This window comes from Castor canadensis, chromosome 19, assembly GCF_047511655.1.
Source record: "Castor canadensis chromosome 19, mCasCan1.hap1v2, whole genome shotgun sequence".
Taxonomy (NCBI): Eukaryota; Metazoa; Chordata; class Mammalia; order Rodentia; family Castoridae; genus Castor; species Castor canadensis.
The window spans coordinates 41,282,586-41,303,700 of record NC_133404.1 but is presented as its reverse complement, the minus strand read 5'-3'; the positions used below and the strand labels follow the sequence as shown (position 1 = coordinate 41,303,700).

Genomic DNA, 21,115 nt, shown 5'->3' with positions numbered 1-21,115 from the left:
AGAACAGAAGCACATTCGTGTCTGTGAATACTATCTACACCCACTTCACACTACAACTGCAGAGCTGAATGGCTGTGACAGACCACATGGCCAACAAAGCCTAAAACATTTACTATCTGGCCCTTTATGGAAAGCTGCTGACTCCTGTTGTTGAGTCAAACTAGCTGGGGTTAAGGGTCAGCTATGTCTCTTGCTGGCTGGCTGTTTTTGGCCATTTCAATACAGGAGTAACTTCTGATCACAAAGTATAGTTAGGATGAATGAGGTGATACTTGAAAAAAACAACACAACAGGCACAAGGTAGGGCTCTAAATGTTTGCTGTTTAATAAAATGAATAAAGTAATCTGGATTAAAACAAGGGTAAATATGGCCAGATTGCAGTGTTCTGAAGTTGTAATCTATGGAACACTATTCTGCCAAACAGTAATATTTACTATTAAAAAAACAAACAAAAATAACAGGTTTGGAAATAAGTACTGGACACACACTAAGGCCTCAGCACCTTTAATATGCTAGTGGATAACCGTGGATCTCTAAGATGAGGGCTATAGTATGAATATTTCCCACAGAATCCTCCTGTTTCAAAGACTGTGTCAGTCTCTTCAAGATCCTTTGTGAAATGTGGCCTTACAGCATCATTAAGATAATGGGGGAATTCAAACCCCAGTGGAGGAATTGAGGAATACTTCCTATTCAGACAACAGGCCTGGCATAATGGCACCCTGGAAAATGCGTAAGCTTGAACCTTAAGCATGCCTACAATCATCTGGGTGAGATACAAAGAAAGGACCAGAGATAACCGCTGATGAAAGTGGGCTGTAGACGTGGACAGAAAATGGATGATGCATTCCTGACACAGATCCCAAAACTGATACAGAGGCCAAGTTAGAGAAGGCCTCAATGTTAGCACGCTGTCAGGAGCTCCTTCAGTCAAAGCCAGATAACAGGTTACCTTGGGCCACTGATCATCAGGGCAGGGAGGAGGCATCTTTGATAAACACAAGGCACGTTACCCAGACATGATGCAGAAATCAAGAGCAGCACCCTAGCAAAGTAGTCACAACCAACTGCTTTAACAATTGGTTCTAGAATCTTGGTCAAGATAGACAACCCAGTGGGCCCATTCTCTGATACATTAATGGCAGAGACTAAGTAGCCTTAGGAGACAGGAGGTCTCCCACCATCAATGGTTCTCTACTGGGGATGATTTTGCCCAGTAAGGACACTGGACAGTTTCTGGACAATTTTTGGTTGTCACAACCACCAGGTAGATAGAAGCCATGGATACAGCTAAAAATCCTAAAGTGTACAGAACAGCCCCATAACTAAATATTACCTGGCTCAACATGTCAACAGTGGTAAGGTTAGCAGCCTCTGGCTCAGTCAGACAGTACGAGAGTCAAGAACTGTAAGAATCTGATAGCACCTACTATCAGATGGCACTTAAAATGTCTCCAAACACGAAGAGCCTTCCTTCCTCCCCTCCCTTCTCCTTTCTTTATTTTTATATTTTTTTTTGTGGTACTGGGGGTGGAACGTAGGGCCTCATGCATGCCAGGCAAGTGCTTTACTACTTGAGCCACATCTCAGCTGGAGAAAGTCTTTTTATTAATTTAGAGGGGGGAAAATAAAGGAGTCTGGGCAAATGATCCAACAAGCCTACATCCCTGCCACCTCCCTGGGAACACTGCTATTTTATCTCAGCCTTCTCCATGGACTTGCTGTTACTTCACTGGCACTCCAAAAGGATCCTCATGGCATGGGATTTCAGGCTCCCAGGAATAAACCAAGTCACTGGGCCCAAGAATACTTGTTCCTTCCCAGCCCCAGGTGCAAGCACATCAAATCCTTTCTTTCTCTAAATTAAAATGGTTTCTGGGTGATAGGAACAAATGTGATTGAAGCACATTATATATATGTATGAAAATAGCGTAATGAAACCCATTAAAAACTGGCAGAGGAGGAAGAGAGAGGGGTTAAGAGAGTAATAGAGGTGGTGAATTTGATTAAAGTACATTATATGCATATATGGAAATATAATGAAACCCCTTTGTACAGTTAGTTTATGCTAATAAAATTGTTTATCAAAGATCCAAAATAAGGCTATTAATAAATTTTAAAAATGATTTTTTTTGGTATGAATAAAGACCTGCTGCAAAGCCCTTCAAGTCTGGCTTGGTATCAGATGGGCACCATGACTTAGGGAATGCAGGGAAAAAACTTTATATCCACTTAAACTTGGGTAATCAAGTAGCCCCTGGGGTCCTAAGAACAGCTTTCTTGAAGATCTATTTGGGTGCTGCCCCTGAATCACTTACCTGTACATAAGAAATGAAAGAATAACATAGTGGGGTCAGATGAGAGCCTGACAGCTTCACCTGCAACAAAGGAGAAGGAAACCAATGTAACCGGAGCAGTAAAATCCTTCCCCCATTCTTAGGAAAGCCACTCTCAACTTACCAGCTTTTCCATATTTTTTGGAATTCTTCTGGAGCGCCGACACACCTGGAGATACTAACAAAAGATTTCTAGACTTAGACCTTCCTATGAAAACAAAGGTGACTCTTGCAGTGAGCCCATGGAGTGCAACTCATTGCTCTGACTGGAGAGGGAAAAGGAGAGTTCATAAAGGAGCTAAGGCATAGGCTGACTTGGCTATTTATCCTTTTAAAATGCCAGTGAAGAGGCTCTTTAAAAAAGCAGAGGCTCTGTCTAGGGATAGCAGCATGGCTGTCTGGCACACTGTCGGGGGGGTCTACTTCTTTCTTACTATGGGTCACTGACAGAATCTAAACTCTGTAGTTCCTAACATTTCTAAATCTGTTGAGGACCAGAGAAATTCTGAGTGCAAGAAAAGAGTTTCTTTGAAAAAGACATTCACTCTTGGTCAGGTGTTACATGCTCACATGCTGAGGAAGTAAGAGATTCTGAAAGCAGATGTAGAATTATGTCATCAACTGTTTCTGCCTGGCCTGTGAAAACCCCTGGCAATCTTCCATAACTTGCAAAGATGTGGGAAGAACTCTGTTCAGATATTCCACAGCCAGCTCACTAGGGGAGAAGGAAAGGGTGAACCGAGTGTCTCTCAGATACTCACATATCTGACAAGTGCTGTAAGGATGGTATACATTTTGCACAGGTCCTTTAGTAAGGTGTCCACACAGCTGCCTGACGGCAGGGCTGTTTGCACGAGCTCATGGAAACATGTAAGCAGAGTTCCCAGTTGCATAATGATGGCTTTCTCAGTGGGATGACTTGGTGGGGAAACTTGAGAAGAGGCTTCTTCTGAAGAGAAACAAAACTGGCTTATTTCAACCTGTCTTACTTTCTAGTAACAGTAAACAAGAATTGAAAACCAACTAAGAAGCTGGTGCAGAGTGAACGATCATTATGTAGAGCTGGACTGGGGGAGGGGCTCAAGTGATAAGAGCACCTGCTCAGCAAGTGTGAGGCTCTGAGTTCAAGCCCAACTGCGCCCCCACCAAAGATTGTCTCACTATGCAGAATGAACTGATTATTAATGCCATCATAAGCCACACGACTTTCTACTTCTTTCATCACATCAGAAATCTTGTTCAAAAACAAACACCTAGCCACTGTGTCTGGATGGGAGATGGCCACGTGAAGTGTTTATGGACTGGAGGAGGGTCTGATGTGGACCCACTGAGGAGTTTAAGCAGCTGGGAGCTTGAGCAGTGAAAGCACAGTGGTCAGTGGTCCCACTCTCTGTAGCAAAAAGAAAGGTTGATTGCCTGAGAATTACTGTGGAAACAGAGCTCCAAGCCCATAGCTGGCAAACTGCTCGGCCACTGGGAGCTGCCTCCTGGCTGCATGTAATTTGCTGCTGGGACATTCCTCCGCCAACGAAGAGATACAAAATATCACATAGTACCACTCCTCCATAAATCAACAATTGTACAATAATGGGCTCTAATGATAGTGAAGTGGATGAAATCCCAAAGAATTCAAAAGAATGACTGGAAGAATGATCAATGAAATTAAAGAGGACACAAATAAGCACAAATCAATTCAAAGAGAAGACAAAGAACTGAATGAAATAGAAAGACAATGCAGGATATGAAAGAGAAATTCAATGAAGATATAGAAATCCTGAAACAAAATCAACTTGAAATTCTGAAAATAATAATCTCAGTAAATCAAGAAAAAAAAAACCTCTAAGTCTCACCAATAGACTGGATCAAGTTGAAGACAGAACATCAGAGCTTGAAGACAAGGTAGAGCATTCAAACAATAATTAAGAAAAAGTATGAACAGAAAATATAAGACCTCTGTGACAACATTAAAAGACCAAACGTGAAAACATGAATCACGGGCACAGAAAGAGAAGAGGTACAAGCTAAGGGCAGAGAAAATACATTCACAGAACAGTAGCAGAAAATTCCCACAATCTTGAAAGAGATGGTTATCAGGTACAGGAGGCTTTTCGGAACACCAAAGAGACCAGGAAACAACCACTCCACGTTATATTATATACAGAGCAAGGAAAGAATATTGAAAGCTGTGAGAAGTGCAAGTCACAACTGATTTCTCAAAAGAAACTCTAAACCAGGCGTGGAATGATGTTATGTTAAGCCCTGAGAGAAAATAACTGCCAACTTAGATTACTGTATCTAGCAAAGCTATCCGAAATGGAGGGAAAAATCAAAACTTTCCATGATAAAAACTAAAGGAATTCACAACTACAAAGTAAGCACTCCTAAATATACTTAAAGGAATCCTACACAAAGAAGAGGAACATACAATCATGAGAATACAGGTAAGAATAAACCTCACGAGATAAGTAGATATAAGTGACAAACCAAACATTATGAAAACAACAAAGTGAAAGAAATTAGTACATACCTTTCAGTAAAAACTTCAAATGTTAATGATCTCAATTATCTCTAATTAAAAGACACAGACTGGTGGACTATATTAAAAAATAAGACCCAACTGTTTGATGCCTCTAAGAAGTGCCCCTGACTGGCAAAGACAAATTCAGGCTCAAAGTGAAAGGATGGAAAATGATATTCCAAGCAAATGGAGCCTGAAAACAAGCAGGAGTAGCTAAGCTCATATTTGACAAAGCAGACTTCAAACCAAAATTTGTCAGAAGACACAAAGACAGTCATTTCATACTGATAAAGGGGACAATTCAACAGAAGAAAACAGTTGTAAACACAGACACACCAAAGGCTGGCACATCCAAATTCATAAAACAAACACTACTGGACATAAAAGTAGACAGACCCCAACACATTAGTAGTGAGTCACTTTATACCCCATTCTCACCAACAGACAGGTCATCTAGATTTAAAAAAACTAACAAAGAAACTTCAGAATTAAATGATACTATAGATTACGTGATCTTACCAGAATATTCCACCCCAAAGCTACAGAATACACATCTTTCTAGGCAGACCACGGAACTTTCTCCAAAACAGATCATATTTTAGGACATAACATAAAGCAAGTTTTAACAAATAACAAGAAAAATGAAATAACTTCCTTTTTTTTTTTTTTTTATGGAAGTACTGAGGTTTGAACTCAGGGCCTGTGCTCCATATATATGCCTCAGTCCTTTTGCTTTAGGCATTTTCCAAACAGGTCTTCTTATTTATGCTCAGGCTGGCCTGGACCACAGTCCTCCTACTTACACTTCCCAAGTGGCTGGGATGATAGGAACCTGTACCACACCCAGCCTTTACTGGTTGAGATGGGGATGGGGTCTCACTCACTTTTGGCCTGGGCTGGCCTCAGACTGTGTCCTTCCAATATCTATCTCCAAAGTAGCTAGGCTTACAGGTGTAAGCCATCCTGACTAGCTGAGGTAACTTCCTGTATTTTATCAGACGCAGTGGAATAAAATTAGACATCAACAGCAAGAGGAACTACAGAAAATACACAAACACATACAGACTGAAAATATACCTCTGAATGACCAGTGGATCGTCAAAGAAACAAGGGGATATCAAAAAATTTCTAGAAGCAAATGAAAAGGAAAACACCACCTAATAGAACCTATGAGACAGAGTGAGAACAGTTCTAAAAGGGAAGGGTATACTATGAATGCCTGCATCAAAAAATCAGATCTCAGATCTCAAATAAATAACCTGATGATATGCCTCAGTGACTGAGAAAAATAAAAACAATTAGTAATAAAAGATTTGAGACAAAATTAATGAGACACAAATAAAAGACTTCAAGATCAATGAGCCCAAGAGCAGGTTCTTGGAAAGAGTAAGTCAGACACGAAAAAGGTGTAGTCACAGCAGATACCATAGAAATCCAGACCACCAGGAAACATTTGAAAACATACACCCCAATGAACTGGAAATGACCACCAGGAAACATTTGAAAACACACACCCCAATGAAATGGAAAATCTGGAAGAACTGGATAAATTTCTTGACACATATCATCTTCCAATAAGAAAATATACAGCCGCAGGCTCAAGCTGTTGAGCCCAGCAAGCACAAAATCCGGATTTCCAATCCCAGTACAGCTTAAAAAAAAAAGATATATAAATAACTTAAACAGATCTATAACAAATAATAAGACTGAAAAAAACAACAGAGATCTTCCCAAGGAAGAAAAGTCCAGGACTGGATGAATTCACTGTTGAATTCAAGACAAGGGCATCCAATTTCTCTACTCTTATTCAATATAGTGCTTAAATTCCTAGCCAGAGCAATAGCGCAAAAAAGAAAAAGAATACTAACAGGGAAAGAAGAAATCAAATTATCCATTTGCAGGGATATGATCCTATTTACAAAAGACCCTAAAGACTCCACCAAAAAACTCTTAGATCTGATAAACATTTTTGGCAAAGTAGCAGGATACAAAAATCAACATTCAAAACTCAGTATCTGTTCTATACACCAATAATGAACATGTCGAGAAAGAAATCAGGAAAATAATTCCATTCACAGTAACCTCAAAAACAAAAACAAAACTTAACTAAGGAGGTAAAAGACCACTACAATGAAAACTAAGACACCAAAGAAAGAATTGAAGATCGCTTCTCAGCCTTTTGGCTAAGATCAAGTGTAGAAAGAATTGAAGACATTAGAAGATGGAAAAAATTCCCATGATTCCCATTGTGAAATAGCTGTATTACCAAAAGTGATCTGCAGAGTCAATGCAATCATCAAAATTCCAGTCATTCTTCACAAATAGAAAAACCGATCTAAAGATCATACAGAAGCATAAAAGACTCCTAATAGCAAAAGCAATCCCAAGCAAAAAGAGCAATGTTGGGAGTGTCATAAAACCTGACTTCAAATTATACTGAGAGAGAATTCCAAGATGGTGGCTAGAGGTAGGAAGCAGAAAGCGACCCTCCTATAGTGAAATCTTGGAGAGACGCTGGAGACACACTTTGCAGGCATAATCACCGAGAAAAGGCATAACTGACTTCTCCACATCTCCAGCTGGTGCAGAGAATCTCCACTTCACGTTAAACGGAGAAACAGGAGGGTCCCCGGGTGGCCAGTGGCCGGCGCCCATATGGCTTAGGAAGACGCGGACCAGGTGAGCTTCACGGTACCGCGGTAGCCCCACAGACAAGCCTGGGCCAGAGCAGCATAGCCCCCTGGACAGACTGACCTCCACCGGGGAAAAAAAGAGAAACTGAGTACTAAGCAATAAGAACAGTTAAGACATGCTGGAAAGAGGGTGGGGCACCCTGAGCGCTGAAGATTGGGGGAAGGGAACCCTTCCCGGGACTGTAAATAAACGAGCCGGGCAGGCCGGAGAGGCTCTGGCGGGAGCGGGGCACGCCCAGCAACCAGGAGCGGGGACGCTTGTGAGAGGAGGGAAGACCCACTTCCCACGTGAACTGTAAATAAACACGCAGGCCTGACAACGCGGGGCAGTGGCACCTTTCCCAGTGCTTGGAAAGGGGAAAGCCTGTAGCAGAGGCTCCCGCAAAGGACAACTCTGAGCAAACAAAGCCTGTGGGACCAGGTGAGCGCTAGCTCACCCCAGAGATCTGCATAAATAACGCCGCCAGCTACAGGCTGAGAGCAGCAGGCAGGCAACCCACAGTTGCAGATACCACTCTCAGAACTGTCTCCAGATGCTTTTTTTTCTTTTTCTCCCTACCTTTGATGAGAGAACAACCAAATTACACCTGCAAGCCGAAAAACTTACTGAAACTGTATTGCATTTGAACTGGGGACACTTGGTGGGGCTTTTGTGTGTGTGTGTGTGTGTGTGTGTGTGTGTAGTTTTGTTCTATTTTATGCATCCCCTTTGATGAGACAACTACAGAACAACATCTGAGGCACCAACTCCAGGACTGGAGATTGAGACGGACATCCAAATTATTAAGACTGAAATTGCATTGCATATAAACTTGGAAGTTTTTTGGTTTTTTTTTTTTTTTTTAATTTTCTTTTTTCCATTTTAATTCATTTTTATATATAGATATTACTTTCATGTACTTATTTTTTATTTTTTTATCTTTGATTTTTCAATCCTCTGTCTCTCTAATGTCTGTTCAGCTTACTGTCGATTAGTACACTAACACTCCCTGTTTATACCTTTGAAACTCTCTTGTCTGATACCTTGTTCTGCTTTCTCCCTCTTGTCTGTATATTTGTTTTCCCCTTTTCTTTAACTTCTTGCTTTCCATGTCAGCTCACTCTTCCATTCTAAATATTACCATTGTTATTATTACAAGCTAGGAAATACTTAATTACACACAGTACAGGGACAGTAACAACACCAAGGACAATGACGGGAAGACAGAAAAAACAGGGAAACCAGTTTCCCCACAGCAAAAAATTAGTACAGGAACCAGAGGGGAATGAAGAGAACAGAAACTCAGATCCAGACTCCAACAAAATGAAGATAAACTATGCCAAAGGACCCAATGAAGCCCACAAGAATAATTTAAAAGAAGACATACTACAAGTACTCAATGAGAATTTTATAGAGATGATACTGGATAGGGTCAACCAAAATGTACAGGAGACACGCAAGAAATTCCAAGACAATAAAAATAGAGAATTTGAAAAAGCAAAAGAAGAAATAAAGGAAACCATAGAAGCACTGTATAAACACCAAAGTGAAAGAGAGAACACAATGAATAAATGGATAAATGAACTCAGGACAAAAATAGACAACAATAAAGAAGAAAACTGCCAGGATATGGAAAACCTCAGAAAAAAGAACGAAACAGAACTGCAAAACAAAACGGAAGGCCAATCCAGCAGAATAGAACAAACAGAAGACAGAATCTCAGAACTTGAAGATGAAATGGTAATTAAAGGAAAAACCAAAGAACTATTAATTAAACAACTCAAGACCTGTGAAAAGAAAATGCAAGAACTCACTGACTCCATCAAAAGACCAAACTTGAGAATCATGGGCATCGAAGAAGGAGAAGAGGTGCAAGCGAAGGGAATGCGTAATATATTCAACAAAATAATAACGGAAAATTTCCCAAATCTAGAGAAAGATATTCCCATACAGATGCAAGAGGCCTCCAGGACACCAAACAGACCAGATCAAAATAGAACTACTCCACGACATATCATCATTAAAACAACAAGTTCAGAAACTAAGGAAAGAATATTGAAGGCTGTAAGAGAGAAAAAACAAGTAACATACAAAGGTAAACCCATCAAAATCACACTTCTTAACAGAAACATTAAAAGCAAGAAGAGCGTGGGGTGAGATCTTCCGGGCACTGAATGAAAATAACTTCAACCCCAGGATACTCTACCCAGCAAAGCCATCATTCAAAATAGATGGAGCAATAAAAGTCTTCCATGATAAGCAGAAACTAAAACAATATGTGACCACAAAGCCACGATTACAAAAGATTCTGCAAGGGATCCTGCACACAGAAAGTGACACCCAACTTAACCATGAAAAGGCAGGCAGCACCAAACCACAGGATAAGAAAAAGCAAGACAGTAGAGAGTAACATCAAGTTAGGTACACACAATCAAACCTTCAAACAACTAAGATAACTAAATGGCAGGAATCACCACATACCTATCAGTACTAACACTTAATGTTAACGGACTTAATTCACCCATCAAAAGACACCGTTTGACAAAATGGATTAAAAAAGAAGATCCAACAATTTGTTGCTTACAGGAGACTCATCTCACCGACAGAAATAAGCATATGCTTAGGATGAAAGGCTGGAAGAAGATTTACCAAGCCAATGGCCCCCGAAAACAAGCAGGAGTAGCAATACTTATCTCTGACAAAGTAGACTTCAAACCTACATTGATCAAACGAGATAAAGAAGGACATTCCATACTAATAAAAGGGGAAATAGACCAAAAGGAAATAATAATCATCAATCTGTACGCACCCAATGTCAACGCACCCAATTTCATCAAACATACCCTGAAAGACCTAAAAGCATATATAAACGCCAACACAGTGGTTGTGGGAGACTTTAACACTCCATTATCATCAATAGATAGGTCATCCAAACAAAAACTCAATAAAGAAATCCAAGATCTAAAATATGCAATAGATCAAGCGGACCTAGTAGATGTCTACAGAACATTTCATCCAACCTCTACACAATATACATTCTTCTCAGCAGCCCATGGAACCTTCTCCAAAATAGATCATATCCTAGGGCACAAAGCAAGCCTCAGCAAATATAAGAAAATAGAAATAATACCATGCATACTATCTGACCACAATGCAGTAAAAGTAGAACTCAACAACAAAAGTAAAGACAAAAAACATGCAAACAGCTGGAAACTAAATAACTCATTACTTAATGAAGAGTGGATCATCGATGCAATAAAAGAGGAAATTAAAAAGTTCCTGGAAGTCAATGAAAATGAAAACACAACCTACCGGAACCTATGGGACACAGCTAAGGCAGTCTTGAGAGGAAAGTTTATAGCCATGAGTGCATATATTAAAAAGATTGAAAGATCCCAAATCAATGACCTAATGATACATCTCAAACTCCTAGAAAAACAAGAACAAGCAAATCCCAAAACAAATAGAAGGAGAGAAATAATAAACATAAGAGCTGAAATCAACGAAATAGAAACCAAAAAAAACATACAAAGAATTAATGAAACAAAAAGTTGGTTCTTTGAAAAAATAAACAAGATCGATAGACCCCTGGCAAACCTGACTAAAATGAGGAGAGAAAAAACCCAAATTAGTAGAATCAGGAATGCAAAAGGGGAGATAACAACAAACACCATGGAAGTCCAGGAAATCATCAGAGACTACTTTGAGAACCTATATTCAAATAAATTTGAAAATCTTAAAGAAATGGACAGATTTCTAGATACATATGATCATCCAAAACCGAACCAAGAGGAAATTAATCACCTGAATAGACCTATAACACAAAATGAAATTGAAGCAGCAATCAAGAGTCTCCCCAAAAAGAAAAGTCCAGGACCTGATGGATTCTCTGCTGAACTCTATCAGACCTTTAAAGAAGAACTGATACCAACCCTCCAAACACATTTTATGAAGCCAGTATTACACTTATCCCAAAACCAGGCAAAGACACCTCCAAAAAGGAGAACTATAGGCCAATCTCCTTAATGAACATTGATGCAAAAATCCTCAACAAAATAATGGCAAACCGAATTCAGCAACACATCAAAAAGATTATTCACCACGACCAGGTAGGCTTCATCCCAGGGATGCAGGGGTGGTTCAACATACGAAAATCAATAAACGTAATAAACCACATTAACAGAAGCAAAGACAAAAACCACTTGATCATCTCAATAGATGCAGAAAAAGCCTTTGATAAGATCCAACACCATTTCATGATAAAAGCTCTAAGAAAACTAGGAATAGAAGGAAAGTTCCTCAACATTATAAAAGCTATATATGACAAACCTACAGCCAGCATTATACTTAACGGAGAAAAATTAAAACCATTCCCTCTAAAATCAGGAACCAGACAAGGATGCCCACTATCTCCACTCCTATTCAACATAGTACTGGAATTCCTAGCCAGAGCAATTAGGCAAGAAGAAGGAATAAAAGGAATACAAATACGTAAAGAAACTGTCAAAATATCCCTATTTGCAGACGACATGATCCTATACCTTAAAGACCCAAAAAACTCTACTCAGAAGCTTCTAGACATCATCAATAGCTATAGCAAGGTAGCAGGATATAAAATCAACATAGAAAAATCATTAGCATTTCTATACACTAACAATGAGCAAACGGAAAAAGAATGTATGAAAACAATTCCATTTACAATAGCCTCAAACAAAATCAAATACCTAGGTGTAAACCTAACAAAAGATGTGAAAGACCTCTACAAGGAAAACTATACACTTCTGAAGAAAGAGATTGAGGAAGACTATAGAAAGTGGAGAGATCTCCCATGCTCATGGATTGGTAGAATCAGCATAGTAAAAATGTCGATACTCCCCAAAGTAATCTACATGTTTAATGCAATTCCCATCAAAATTCCAATGACATTCATTAAAGAGATCGAAAAATCTACTATGAAATTTATATGGAAACACAAGAGGCCACGAATAGCCAAGGCAATACTCAGTCAAAAGAACAATGCAGGAGGTATCACAATACCTGACTTCAAACTATATTACAAAGCAATAACAATAAAAACAGCATGGTACTGGCACAAAAACAGACATGAAGACCAGTGGAACAGAATAGAGGATCCAGATATGAAGCCACACAACTATGAGCAACTTATCTTTGACAAAGGAGCTAAAAATATACGATGGAGAAATAGCAGCCTCTTCAACAAAAACTGCTGGGAAAACTGGTTAGCAGTCTGCAAAAAACTGAAACTAGATCCATGTATATCACCCTATACCAAGATTAACTCAAAATGGATCAAGGATCTTAATATCAGACCCCAAACTCTTAAGTTGATACAAGAAAGAGTAGGAAATACTCTGGAGTTAGTAGGTATAGGTAAGAACTTTCTCAATGAAACCCCAGCAGCACAGCAACTAAGAGATAGCATAGATAAATGGGACCTCATAAAACTAAAAAGCTTCTGTTCATCAAAAGAAATGGTCTCTAAACTGAAGAGAACACCCACAGAGTGGGAGAAAATATTTGCCAATTATACATCAGACAAAGGACTGATAACCAGAATATACAGGGAACTTAAAAAACTAAATTCTCCCAAAACTAATGAACCAATAAAGAAATGGGCATGTGAACTAAACAGAACTTTCTCAAAAGAAGAAATTCAAATGGCCAGAAAACACATGAAAAAATGCTCACCATCTCTAGCAATAAAGGAAATGCAAGTTAAAACCACACTAAGATTCCACCTCACCCCTGTTAGAATAGCCATCATCAGCAACACCACCAACAACAGGTGTTGGCGAGGATGTGGGGAAAAAGGAACCCTCTTACACTGTTGGTGGGAATGTAGACTAGTACAACCACTCTGGAAAAAAATTTGGAGGCTACTTAAAAAGCTGGACATCGATCTACCATTTGATCCAGCAATACCACTCTTGGGGATATACCCAAAAGACTGTTACTCCAGAGGCACCTGCACATCCATGTTTATTGCGGCACTATTCACAATAGCCAAGTTATGGAAACAGCCAAGATGCCCCAGCACTGACGAATGGATTAAGAAAATGTGGTATCTATACACAATGGAATTTTATGCAGCCATGAAGAAGAACGAAATGTTATCATTCGCTGGTAAATGGATGGAATTGGAGAACATCATTCTGAGTGAGGTTAGCCTGGTTCAAAAAACCAAAACTCGTATGTTCTCCCTCATATGTGGACATTAGATCAAGGGCAAACACAACAAGGGGATTGGACTATGAGCACATGATAAAAGCGAGAGCACACAAGGGAGGGGTGAGGATAGGTAAGACACCTAAAAAACTAGCTAGCATTTGTTGCCCTTAACGCAGAGAAACTAAAGCAGATACCTTAAAAGCAACTGAGGCCAATAGGAAAAGGGGACCAGGAACTAGAGAAAAGGTTGGATCAAAAAGAATTAACCTAGAAGGTAACACCCACGCACAGGAAATCAATGTGAGTCAATGCCCTGTATAGCTATCCTTATCTCAACCAGCAAAACCCCTTGTTCCTTCCTATTATTGCTTATACTCTCTCTACAACAAAATTAGAGATAAGGGCAAAATAGTTTCTGCTGGGTATTGAGGGGGGGGAGCGGGAGGGGGTGGAGTGAGTGGTAAGGGAGGGGGTGGGGGCAGGGGGGAGAAATGAACCAAGCCTTGTGTGCACATATGAATAATAAAGGAAAAATGAAAAAAAAAATTATACTGAGAGCCATACTAACAAAAACAGCATGGTACTGGCACAAAAACAGACAGGTAGACCAATGCTATAGAGTACAGCACCCAGAAATAAGCCCATGAAGCTGCAGTCGTATGATTCTCAATGAAGTATGCAAATCATATGCTGGAGAAAAGACAGCCTCTTCAGAAACGGTGCTGGGAAAACTGACATACACATGTAGAAGACTGAAATAGGACCACTATCTCTCACACTGTACAAAATCAACTCAAAGTGGATGAAAGTCCTTACTATAAGAGCCGAAAGTTTGAAACTACTACAGGAAAAGAAGTGTTTTCTTGACCATGTAGGCACGGCCTTTCTGAACAGGACTCCCAATAGCTCAGGAAATAAGAATAAGTGACAGATGGAAGCACATCAGATTAAAAAGCTGCACAATAAAAGAAACAACTGACAGCCTACAGGATGGGGATGGGGACGGTGGGGGGTGCGGGTGGGGTGGGAATCTTTGCCAGATAGTCATCTGACAGAGGATAATATCCAGAATATATAAAGAAGTCAAAATGTAAACACCAAAATAATAAATAAATCAATAAATGGGCAAATGAATGGAACGCTTTTCAAATGAAGAAACAGAAACGGCAATAAAGACGTTCACCATCCCTAGCCATCAGGGAAACGAACATCAAGCACAGAGGTTCCACTGCGCCTCAGTGCAAATGACTATCATGAAGAAAATGAGTAACAATAAACATTAGTGAGGATGTGGGGGAAAAGAAATGCATATTCACCACTGGTGGGACTGTAAATTACTGCAGCCACAATGGAAATCAGTGTGGAGGTTCCTCAAAAACTAAAAACAGACCTCCCCTATGACCAGCCGTGCCATTTCTGGATACATACACAAAAGAGCCAGTCAGGTTACTATGTGCACACCTGCACATCCATATTTACTGCAGCATTGCTCCTAACAGGCAAGCTGCGGAATCAGAATGGGTAAAAGTGTGGTATATATGCACAATGGAGTTTTACTCAACCATTCAGAGTAAAATTATGTCATCTGCAGGAGAGTGGATGGTAGTGAGATCATTACGATAAGCGAAATAAGTCAGACATAAGGGCAAACACAACATGATTTTCACATTTGTGGAAGGTAGGGGAAACAACAAAAATCCAAGGTCATGAAAGTAAAAGAGGGAGGTTGAAGGGGAAGGGAAAAGAGGAATAAGAAGGAATAATAGAGGGGATGAACATGATCAAAGTGCATTATCTATGGAAATGTCCTGATAAAACCCCCTACTATGTACAATTTAATATACACCCCCAAACCAAATCAACCAACCAAGAAAAACCATAGGAAACTTAGCTCAAGCTTTATGTGGTAGTCCAATTTAGATTTTGGTTGACTTGCTCTCATCACAATTCCTGGATCTCCACATGAAGTCACTTTACCTGGTGGGATTTCTTGGCTCGCTTGTCCCTTAAGCTTGGTGATTAGCCAGTCCACTTCTTCAAGAACCTTTTCAGCCTGATTCAGGACAAGTAACTGTGAAAGAAAAGACTGCCTGGCATGGTTCTGTACACACCCACTAGGGTAACATAAGAACCATGGCTTTTCCATCCAGATCAGTTATAGGCTCAGGACAGAAGTCACTACCATGGACTCCTCACATGGAGTGGAAGGAATGACAGGCTGTATGCCATGGATTGGTATCAATACTCACACAGACAGTGGGGGCAGCTGTTCTCAAATTCACCATTGCAAAGTGGTTTGTTTTCTCCACCTCTACATCCTGGGAAGGGAAAGAGAAGTAAGACCTAACAGCAGCAGACAACTCCTGTGACCTCCACCCCCACACAGGAAGTTGTACTTGAAAGCTCCCACAGTACCTGGTCTACGTCTCCCAGCTGCCCGTGGATATCCTGGGACAAGTCACGCAGCAGAGTGACAGGACTCTTACATAAGACATGCAGACTGAAGAGCAAGTTCATCAAGCTCCTGCAAAACGAGGCATCCTCTAGGAGTGGGAAGGACACAGAATTTAAAAGGAATTATAAACCAGGCAGGTGCTTCAAGTGTGTGTGGGGGGGCCCAGGCACAATATACTAATGCTAATCTCAGATGTCAACCAAATGGCTCTACTGAAATTGTGTCTTTTTACCCATGTACCCAAAGAAGGAAGACGGTTCCCATTATTAGCCATGAACACTGGGTAACAAGCACTGACTCTCCCCCTCCTGCTTACTCACCCCAATAAAGAAACTGCTACCCCAACTTCTGACAGATTCATTTTGCCTCATTCTGGATTTTATCTAAGTGGAATCATACAGCGATTTTTTCAGCATGTCTGGCTTCTTGTATATGTGTGTGTGAGATCCTCTCCATGCTGTCTGGGTGTGGCTCATCCTCAGTGCTGTACAATGCTCTCTGTGGGATATCACACTATACTTTGCGATTCCTTTCCCCATTTGCTGAAGAACAGTTAAGGTTCACTTTTACTTGTTAAAGTAGTAATGCTATGAGAATTCTTCCACATCTTTCTGTTGGGAGCAGAATGTTCAATTTTGGTTCAATTTCAGATATTGCCAAACAGTTTTCCAGAGTATTACACCAATTTACACCTCCACTGGCAGTAAAGGAGAGGTTCAACTGCTCTACAGTCTTCTTCCTCCCCCCCTCCCACCTTGACAGACTCTGTGTACCCTAGGCTGGCCTTGAACTCATGGTCCTTCTGCCCTCAGCCTTCTGAGTCTTGGGATTACAGGCCTATGCCACCATGCACTGCTTCCAACTGTTCAACCATCTTGCGAACACTTGGAACTAAGTACCTTTATGCTGCCACTCTGGTGAATGTGTAATTTTTTTGGAGGTGGGGGGTGCACCTTTTCTTCTCTAAATGCTATTTGGTGATGATAACTGAATGTGACAGGAAACTTACCCCGGCTATTTTCCTTGCAAATCTTAGATGTCCAGGATAACATCTGCATGAACTAAATGAGAGAGCATTCAGACATTAAAGACACGAGCTAAAGACAGGTACCAGAGTCCTAGACCTTTCCAAGTCTCAGCTAATGACCTGCCTGGATTAAAGTGGGAAAGAGTGAAATAAAAATAAATCCAAAATTATTACAATTATTGACATCATTCTCATAATACAGCATGTGATGTAATTCTCTATGCCCTTATTGAGGGTCAAACGTCCTGGGGTCTGCATCTAAGTTCTTACCCCCAGGCTTCCTCTGTGGAAGGTGGTCTAGCACTAAGTCTCCTTCTTTTACTTCTCAAGATGTCTTTAAGGCTAGCAGAGGGTGTGGGAGAGAAAGATCCTGGCATGAGATCAGTAAGATAGAGAGGGTGGAAAACAGGAAAATAAACAAGAAAAAGAGAGGAAAAAAAAAAAAAAAACCAAGACAGGCTTCTTTCTCTAAGGTGAAGGAGATTTAAGGTTTGGGGACAGCCGGAGTCTAGGGTCTGAATCACCAGACACACACTCAACTTTCTGCTTCAGCAGTGTTTTCAAACAGGCTTTTAGCCACAAAGGCACTGAGGTGCAGTGTTCTTAAGTGAGGTGACTAATAAAGATTCAATTTTGATTTGTTGGGGATAAAAGGGGTAAATTAAGAGGCTAAGACTAGGCTCTCCATGAACTGGTATTAAAAAGACCCCTAGCACAGTGTGAGGGAACGGGAATAAGAATCTACATTCATGTTTGCCTGCATGGGAAACTCTTGAAAGATACTCAAGCCTTCAGGAAAAGTGACAGGAAAGCAAGTATTTTCTTATTTGGGAAGAGGAGGAAATGAAACAATGGGGGGCATGAATACAGGAGAATGTTGACTATCAGGATATTTATAACTTCTGGTTTTTAAATCATAGGACTTTATTACTCATTCAAAATACTGTAAAGACACTGTCTGAGGTTAAGGGGGAAAGCAAAACGCAATCTAATTAGCCTTTCTGAACACATTTATTTTCCCCCAAACTTCCCCCCATCCATTCTGCTTGTTTCTTCCCCAGTCTTTTTTCTCAAAAGCAAAAGTAGCAGTGGAAATTAAAGTGGGTGTGAGTTTGGAGCTGGGATAAAATGAGTTGAAAAGGGCAGTACTAGGGATTGAACCCAGGGCTTCCTCTACCACTTGAGCTATGTCCTCAGTCTTTAGTTTTTGAGAGTCTTGCTAAGTTTGCCCAGTCTGGCCTAGAACACAAATCCTCCTGCCTCCATCTCCCAAGTAGCCAGGATTACAGATGTGTGTCACCATGGCAGTCCTTTGGGCCAGGACATTAGGAAAATCAGGTCTGCTCTCCAAAGCTCAAACAGGCTACACGCAGGCTATAGTCTCCCAAAGAGTGAAGGGTTCACATGAGGAGCCTTGTACCTGAGAGCTTCGCTTGCTTCCTTATAGGGCAGGGAGTAGACGTGGTAGGTACACAGCCTTTCAGGATATTATTCCTAAAAGGAACAGACTGACCAAATGTGACTTCTTCTCTTTTGAGTGTGTGTGGATGCTCATGTGGACACACACTTCTACGAATATATACACATCTGCTGCTACTGGGGAACTGCAGTCACACCTCCTGACTTACTTGCCCTTTGAGGAAGTCTTCCCAAACTCACTACCAGGCAATGCTGACAAGTCCAACTGCAGAATGTCAGCTACCTTCTTATAACAACATTTTCACTTTAGAAAAGTCAGGGAAAACATCAAGAAAACAGGGGAAGAACACAGGTTAAGGCACCAAAGATAAACATAGTTATAGTGGCCAACAAACAAAAACAGTAAGTTCTTGGCCTTATATGGCTGCATGTATTATGGGAGAAACACTATGTAAGAAAAGACATCTTACAGTCATGTTATGAACTTGGGTGCACAACTAGATTGTATCAAATAAGGCAGACTTCAACAGGATGCTTAGCCACACACTTTTATAACGTAATAACCCTCCTCTGTGCAATGTTAAGCAGACTGAACAAGCAATCCTGGTACCTGAGGGGAGGAGGGCTCCAGCAGCTTGGACAAGTTGGTGAGCACAGCAACTAGTAGGAGAGCTTCTTTACTATGAAAACCTTCGTCTTCACCACTGAGTAAATTCAACAAGGATCTCTGTGGAAGTGAAGCAGGCACAGAAACATTAGCAGACACATTTCTTATGAAGAAGAGACATCCAACCATAAGTTCCCAAGACTGGGACAGAAACAATTCACAGCTGTGAAATTCCAACCAGATAAAATGTGAAAATAAATCAGGATTGAACAGTAAGTAGTTCCTTGTTTTCAACTACATTCTTGAGTATCCCCTTGAAAACCATGGACTTGTTCTCTTCCATCTCTGACAAGCGTGCACCAGGAATAAACGGTACGGTTTCTGGTGAGTCTCATCTTCCTGGAGATACCCACTGACCCAGGTTAGCCCGTGCCCCACACTCAGCATCCTGACACACCTTCTTTCCCATTAACTGTAATACTCTATTTTATTGTTCACTTGTCTGTCAGTGTTTCTCTATTGCAATGTAAGCTCCATGAAGACAAGAATTCTTTGCCTCTTTTGTTCCGTTATATTCCCACAACAGATCCTGACACACAGTAGGTAAGAACTTTATTTCATTAAAGAAATCCTTGTAATAGACCATCCCAATATTTTGATCACTACAAGTCAGAAATGACCAGCCTTTATTGTTTAGTCTTTACACAATTTGACAGGCAAAATCAAATTATACCCACGGACTCAAAAACACAAACTCCATACCTTGAAGGGCTCCTGGCCACCTCTTTCTGTCACCTCAAACAGTGACTTAACTTAGAGGCAACAAGTTCTACAAGTTGGAGATGGGGAGGACTAAATACATATACTCATTAGATCCTTCTAAATGTTATCACCTTTAATTCTAAGAGCTGAGTCTTGTTGCTTGGATAACCTAGAATTTCCTGTCCAACTTGCTTCTGTCTACCCTTTGCTAAAACCCTCAGGATCAGCAAGCAACCTCCCGAGATGTCTCACCTGAAACTGCCGGATCTGGAACGCAGCTCTCTGGGTGACACTGACGTCTTCAGCTTCTCCCTCTTCTCCCTCCTTATCTGTGACATCTAGAAACAGAAAAGATTTTTATCTTCTTTTAAACTGACTTTTAAAACCTAAAATTTTAGAAAGCCAAAAGGGTCTGGTGGCAGATTTAAGCGTATTTCTAAAATTCTGCAACTTCTTAATACTACATTCTGTTTTCCAGTCACTATTTGTGGTTAAACGTAAGCTGGTAAGTGCCAATCCTAAATCCACTAGCCATCACTCCTTAGTAGCATTAGGACTGTCCTCAGGTGTGCTCTGGTAGGTAAACTGCTACAACCAAGGGGCTTGATTAAGAAGAAACCCAGAATGAGCAATGTATTGACATGGAGTGCTCACCCAGAGCCCTGAGAAAGTCCTGGGTCTTGGACTGGTAGAACTGCTGCACGACACTAAGTATCTTCTGCAAACCCTCCAAGCACAGCAGCGAGATGCTCTTTCCCCTCTCTTTCTTTCCCGACTCTTCCACTGAAGTAGGAATTGAAGTATATCTCCACAGCAAAACCCTGAAGTGCGGGAAAAGGGTTTTATTTTTAAAGACTGGCTCATTAAGGTAAATTTATATATAGTAACTTTGTACCCTTATAAACCAACAGTTTTGTGAATTTTCAAAACTTGTCCAGGTGTGAAATCTCACAATTAAGAAATTTCCATCACTTCAAAAATTCCTTTGTGGTCCTTGGTAGTCAGTTTTCTCCCCCAACTCCAGGCAGCTACTGATCTAATGTCTGTCCCTGCAGTTACTTTTTATAAGCTACTGTATGGAGGTGGTATCACACAGTGCATAACCTTCTGATCCTGGCTTTCTCAACC

General features: G+C 40.6%; 1 protein-coding gene across 5 annotated transcripts in view; it reads right to left on the bottom strand.

Annotated features, from left to right (window-relative positions):
* Fanci (FA complementation group I) overlaps positions 1 to 21,115 on the bottom strand; it is a 76,602-nt gene that overhangs the window by 4,898 nt on the left and 50,589 nt on the right. For 4 of the 5 annotated variants that reach the window (XM_074061820.1, XM_074061821.1, XM_074061823.1 and 1 more), the window contains 10 exons: positions 20,642 to 20,808; positions 20,240 to 20,325; positions 19,229 to 19,345; positions 17,182 to 17,233; positions 16,133 to 16,260; positions 15,967 to 16,035; positions 15,695 to 15,788; positions 3,099 to 3,286; positions 2,462 to 2,515; positions 2,320 to 2,379 (listed from right to left, as the gene is read on the bottom strand). In XM_074061820.1, coding sequence (XP_073917921.1) covers positions 2,320 to 2,379; positions 2,462 to 2,515; positions 3,099 to 3,286; positions 15,695 to 15,788; positions 15,967 to 16,035; positions 16,133 to 16,260; positions 17,182 to 17,233; positions 19,229 to 19,345; positions 20,240 to 20,325; positions 20,642 to 20,808 — 1,015 coding nt within the window. The remainder of the gene's footprint in view (positions 1 to 2,319; positions 2,380 to 2,461; positions 2,516 to 3,098; positions 3,287 to 15,694; positions 15,789 to 15,966; positions 16,036 to 16,132; positions 16,261 to 17,181; positions 17,234 to 19,228; positions 19,346 to 20,239; positions 20,326 to 20,641; positions 20,809 to 21,115) is intronic. The other variant, XM_020165470.2, reaches the window with a different exon arrangement.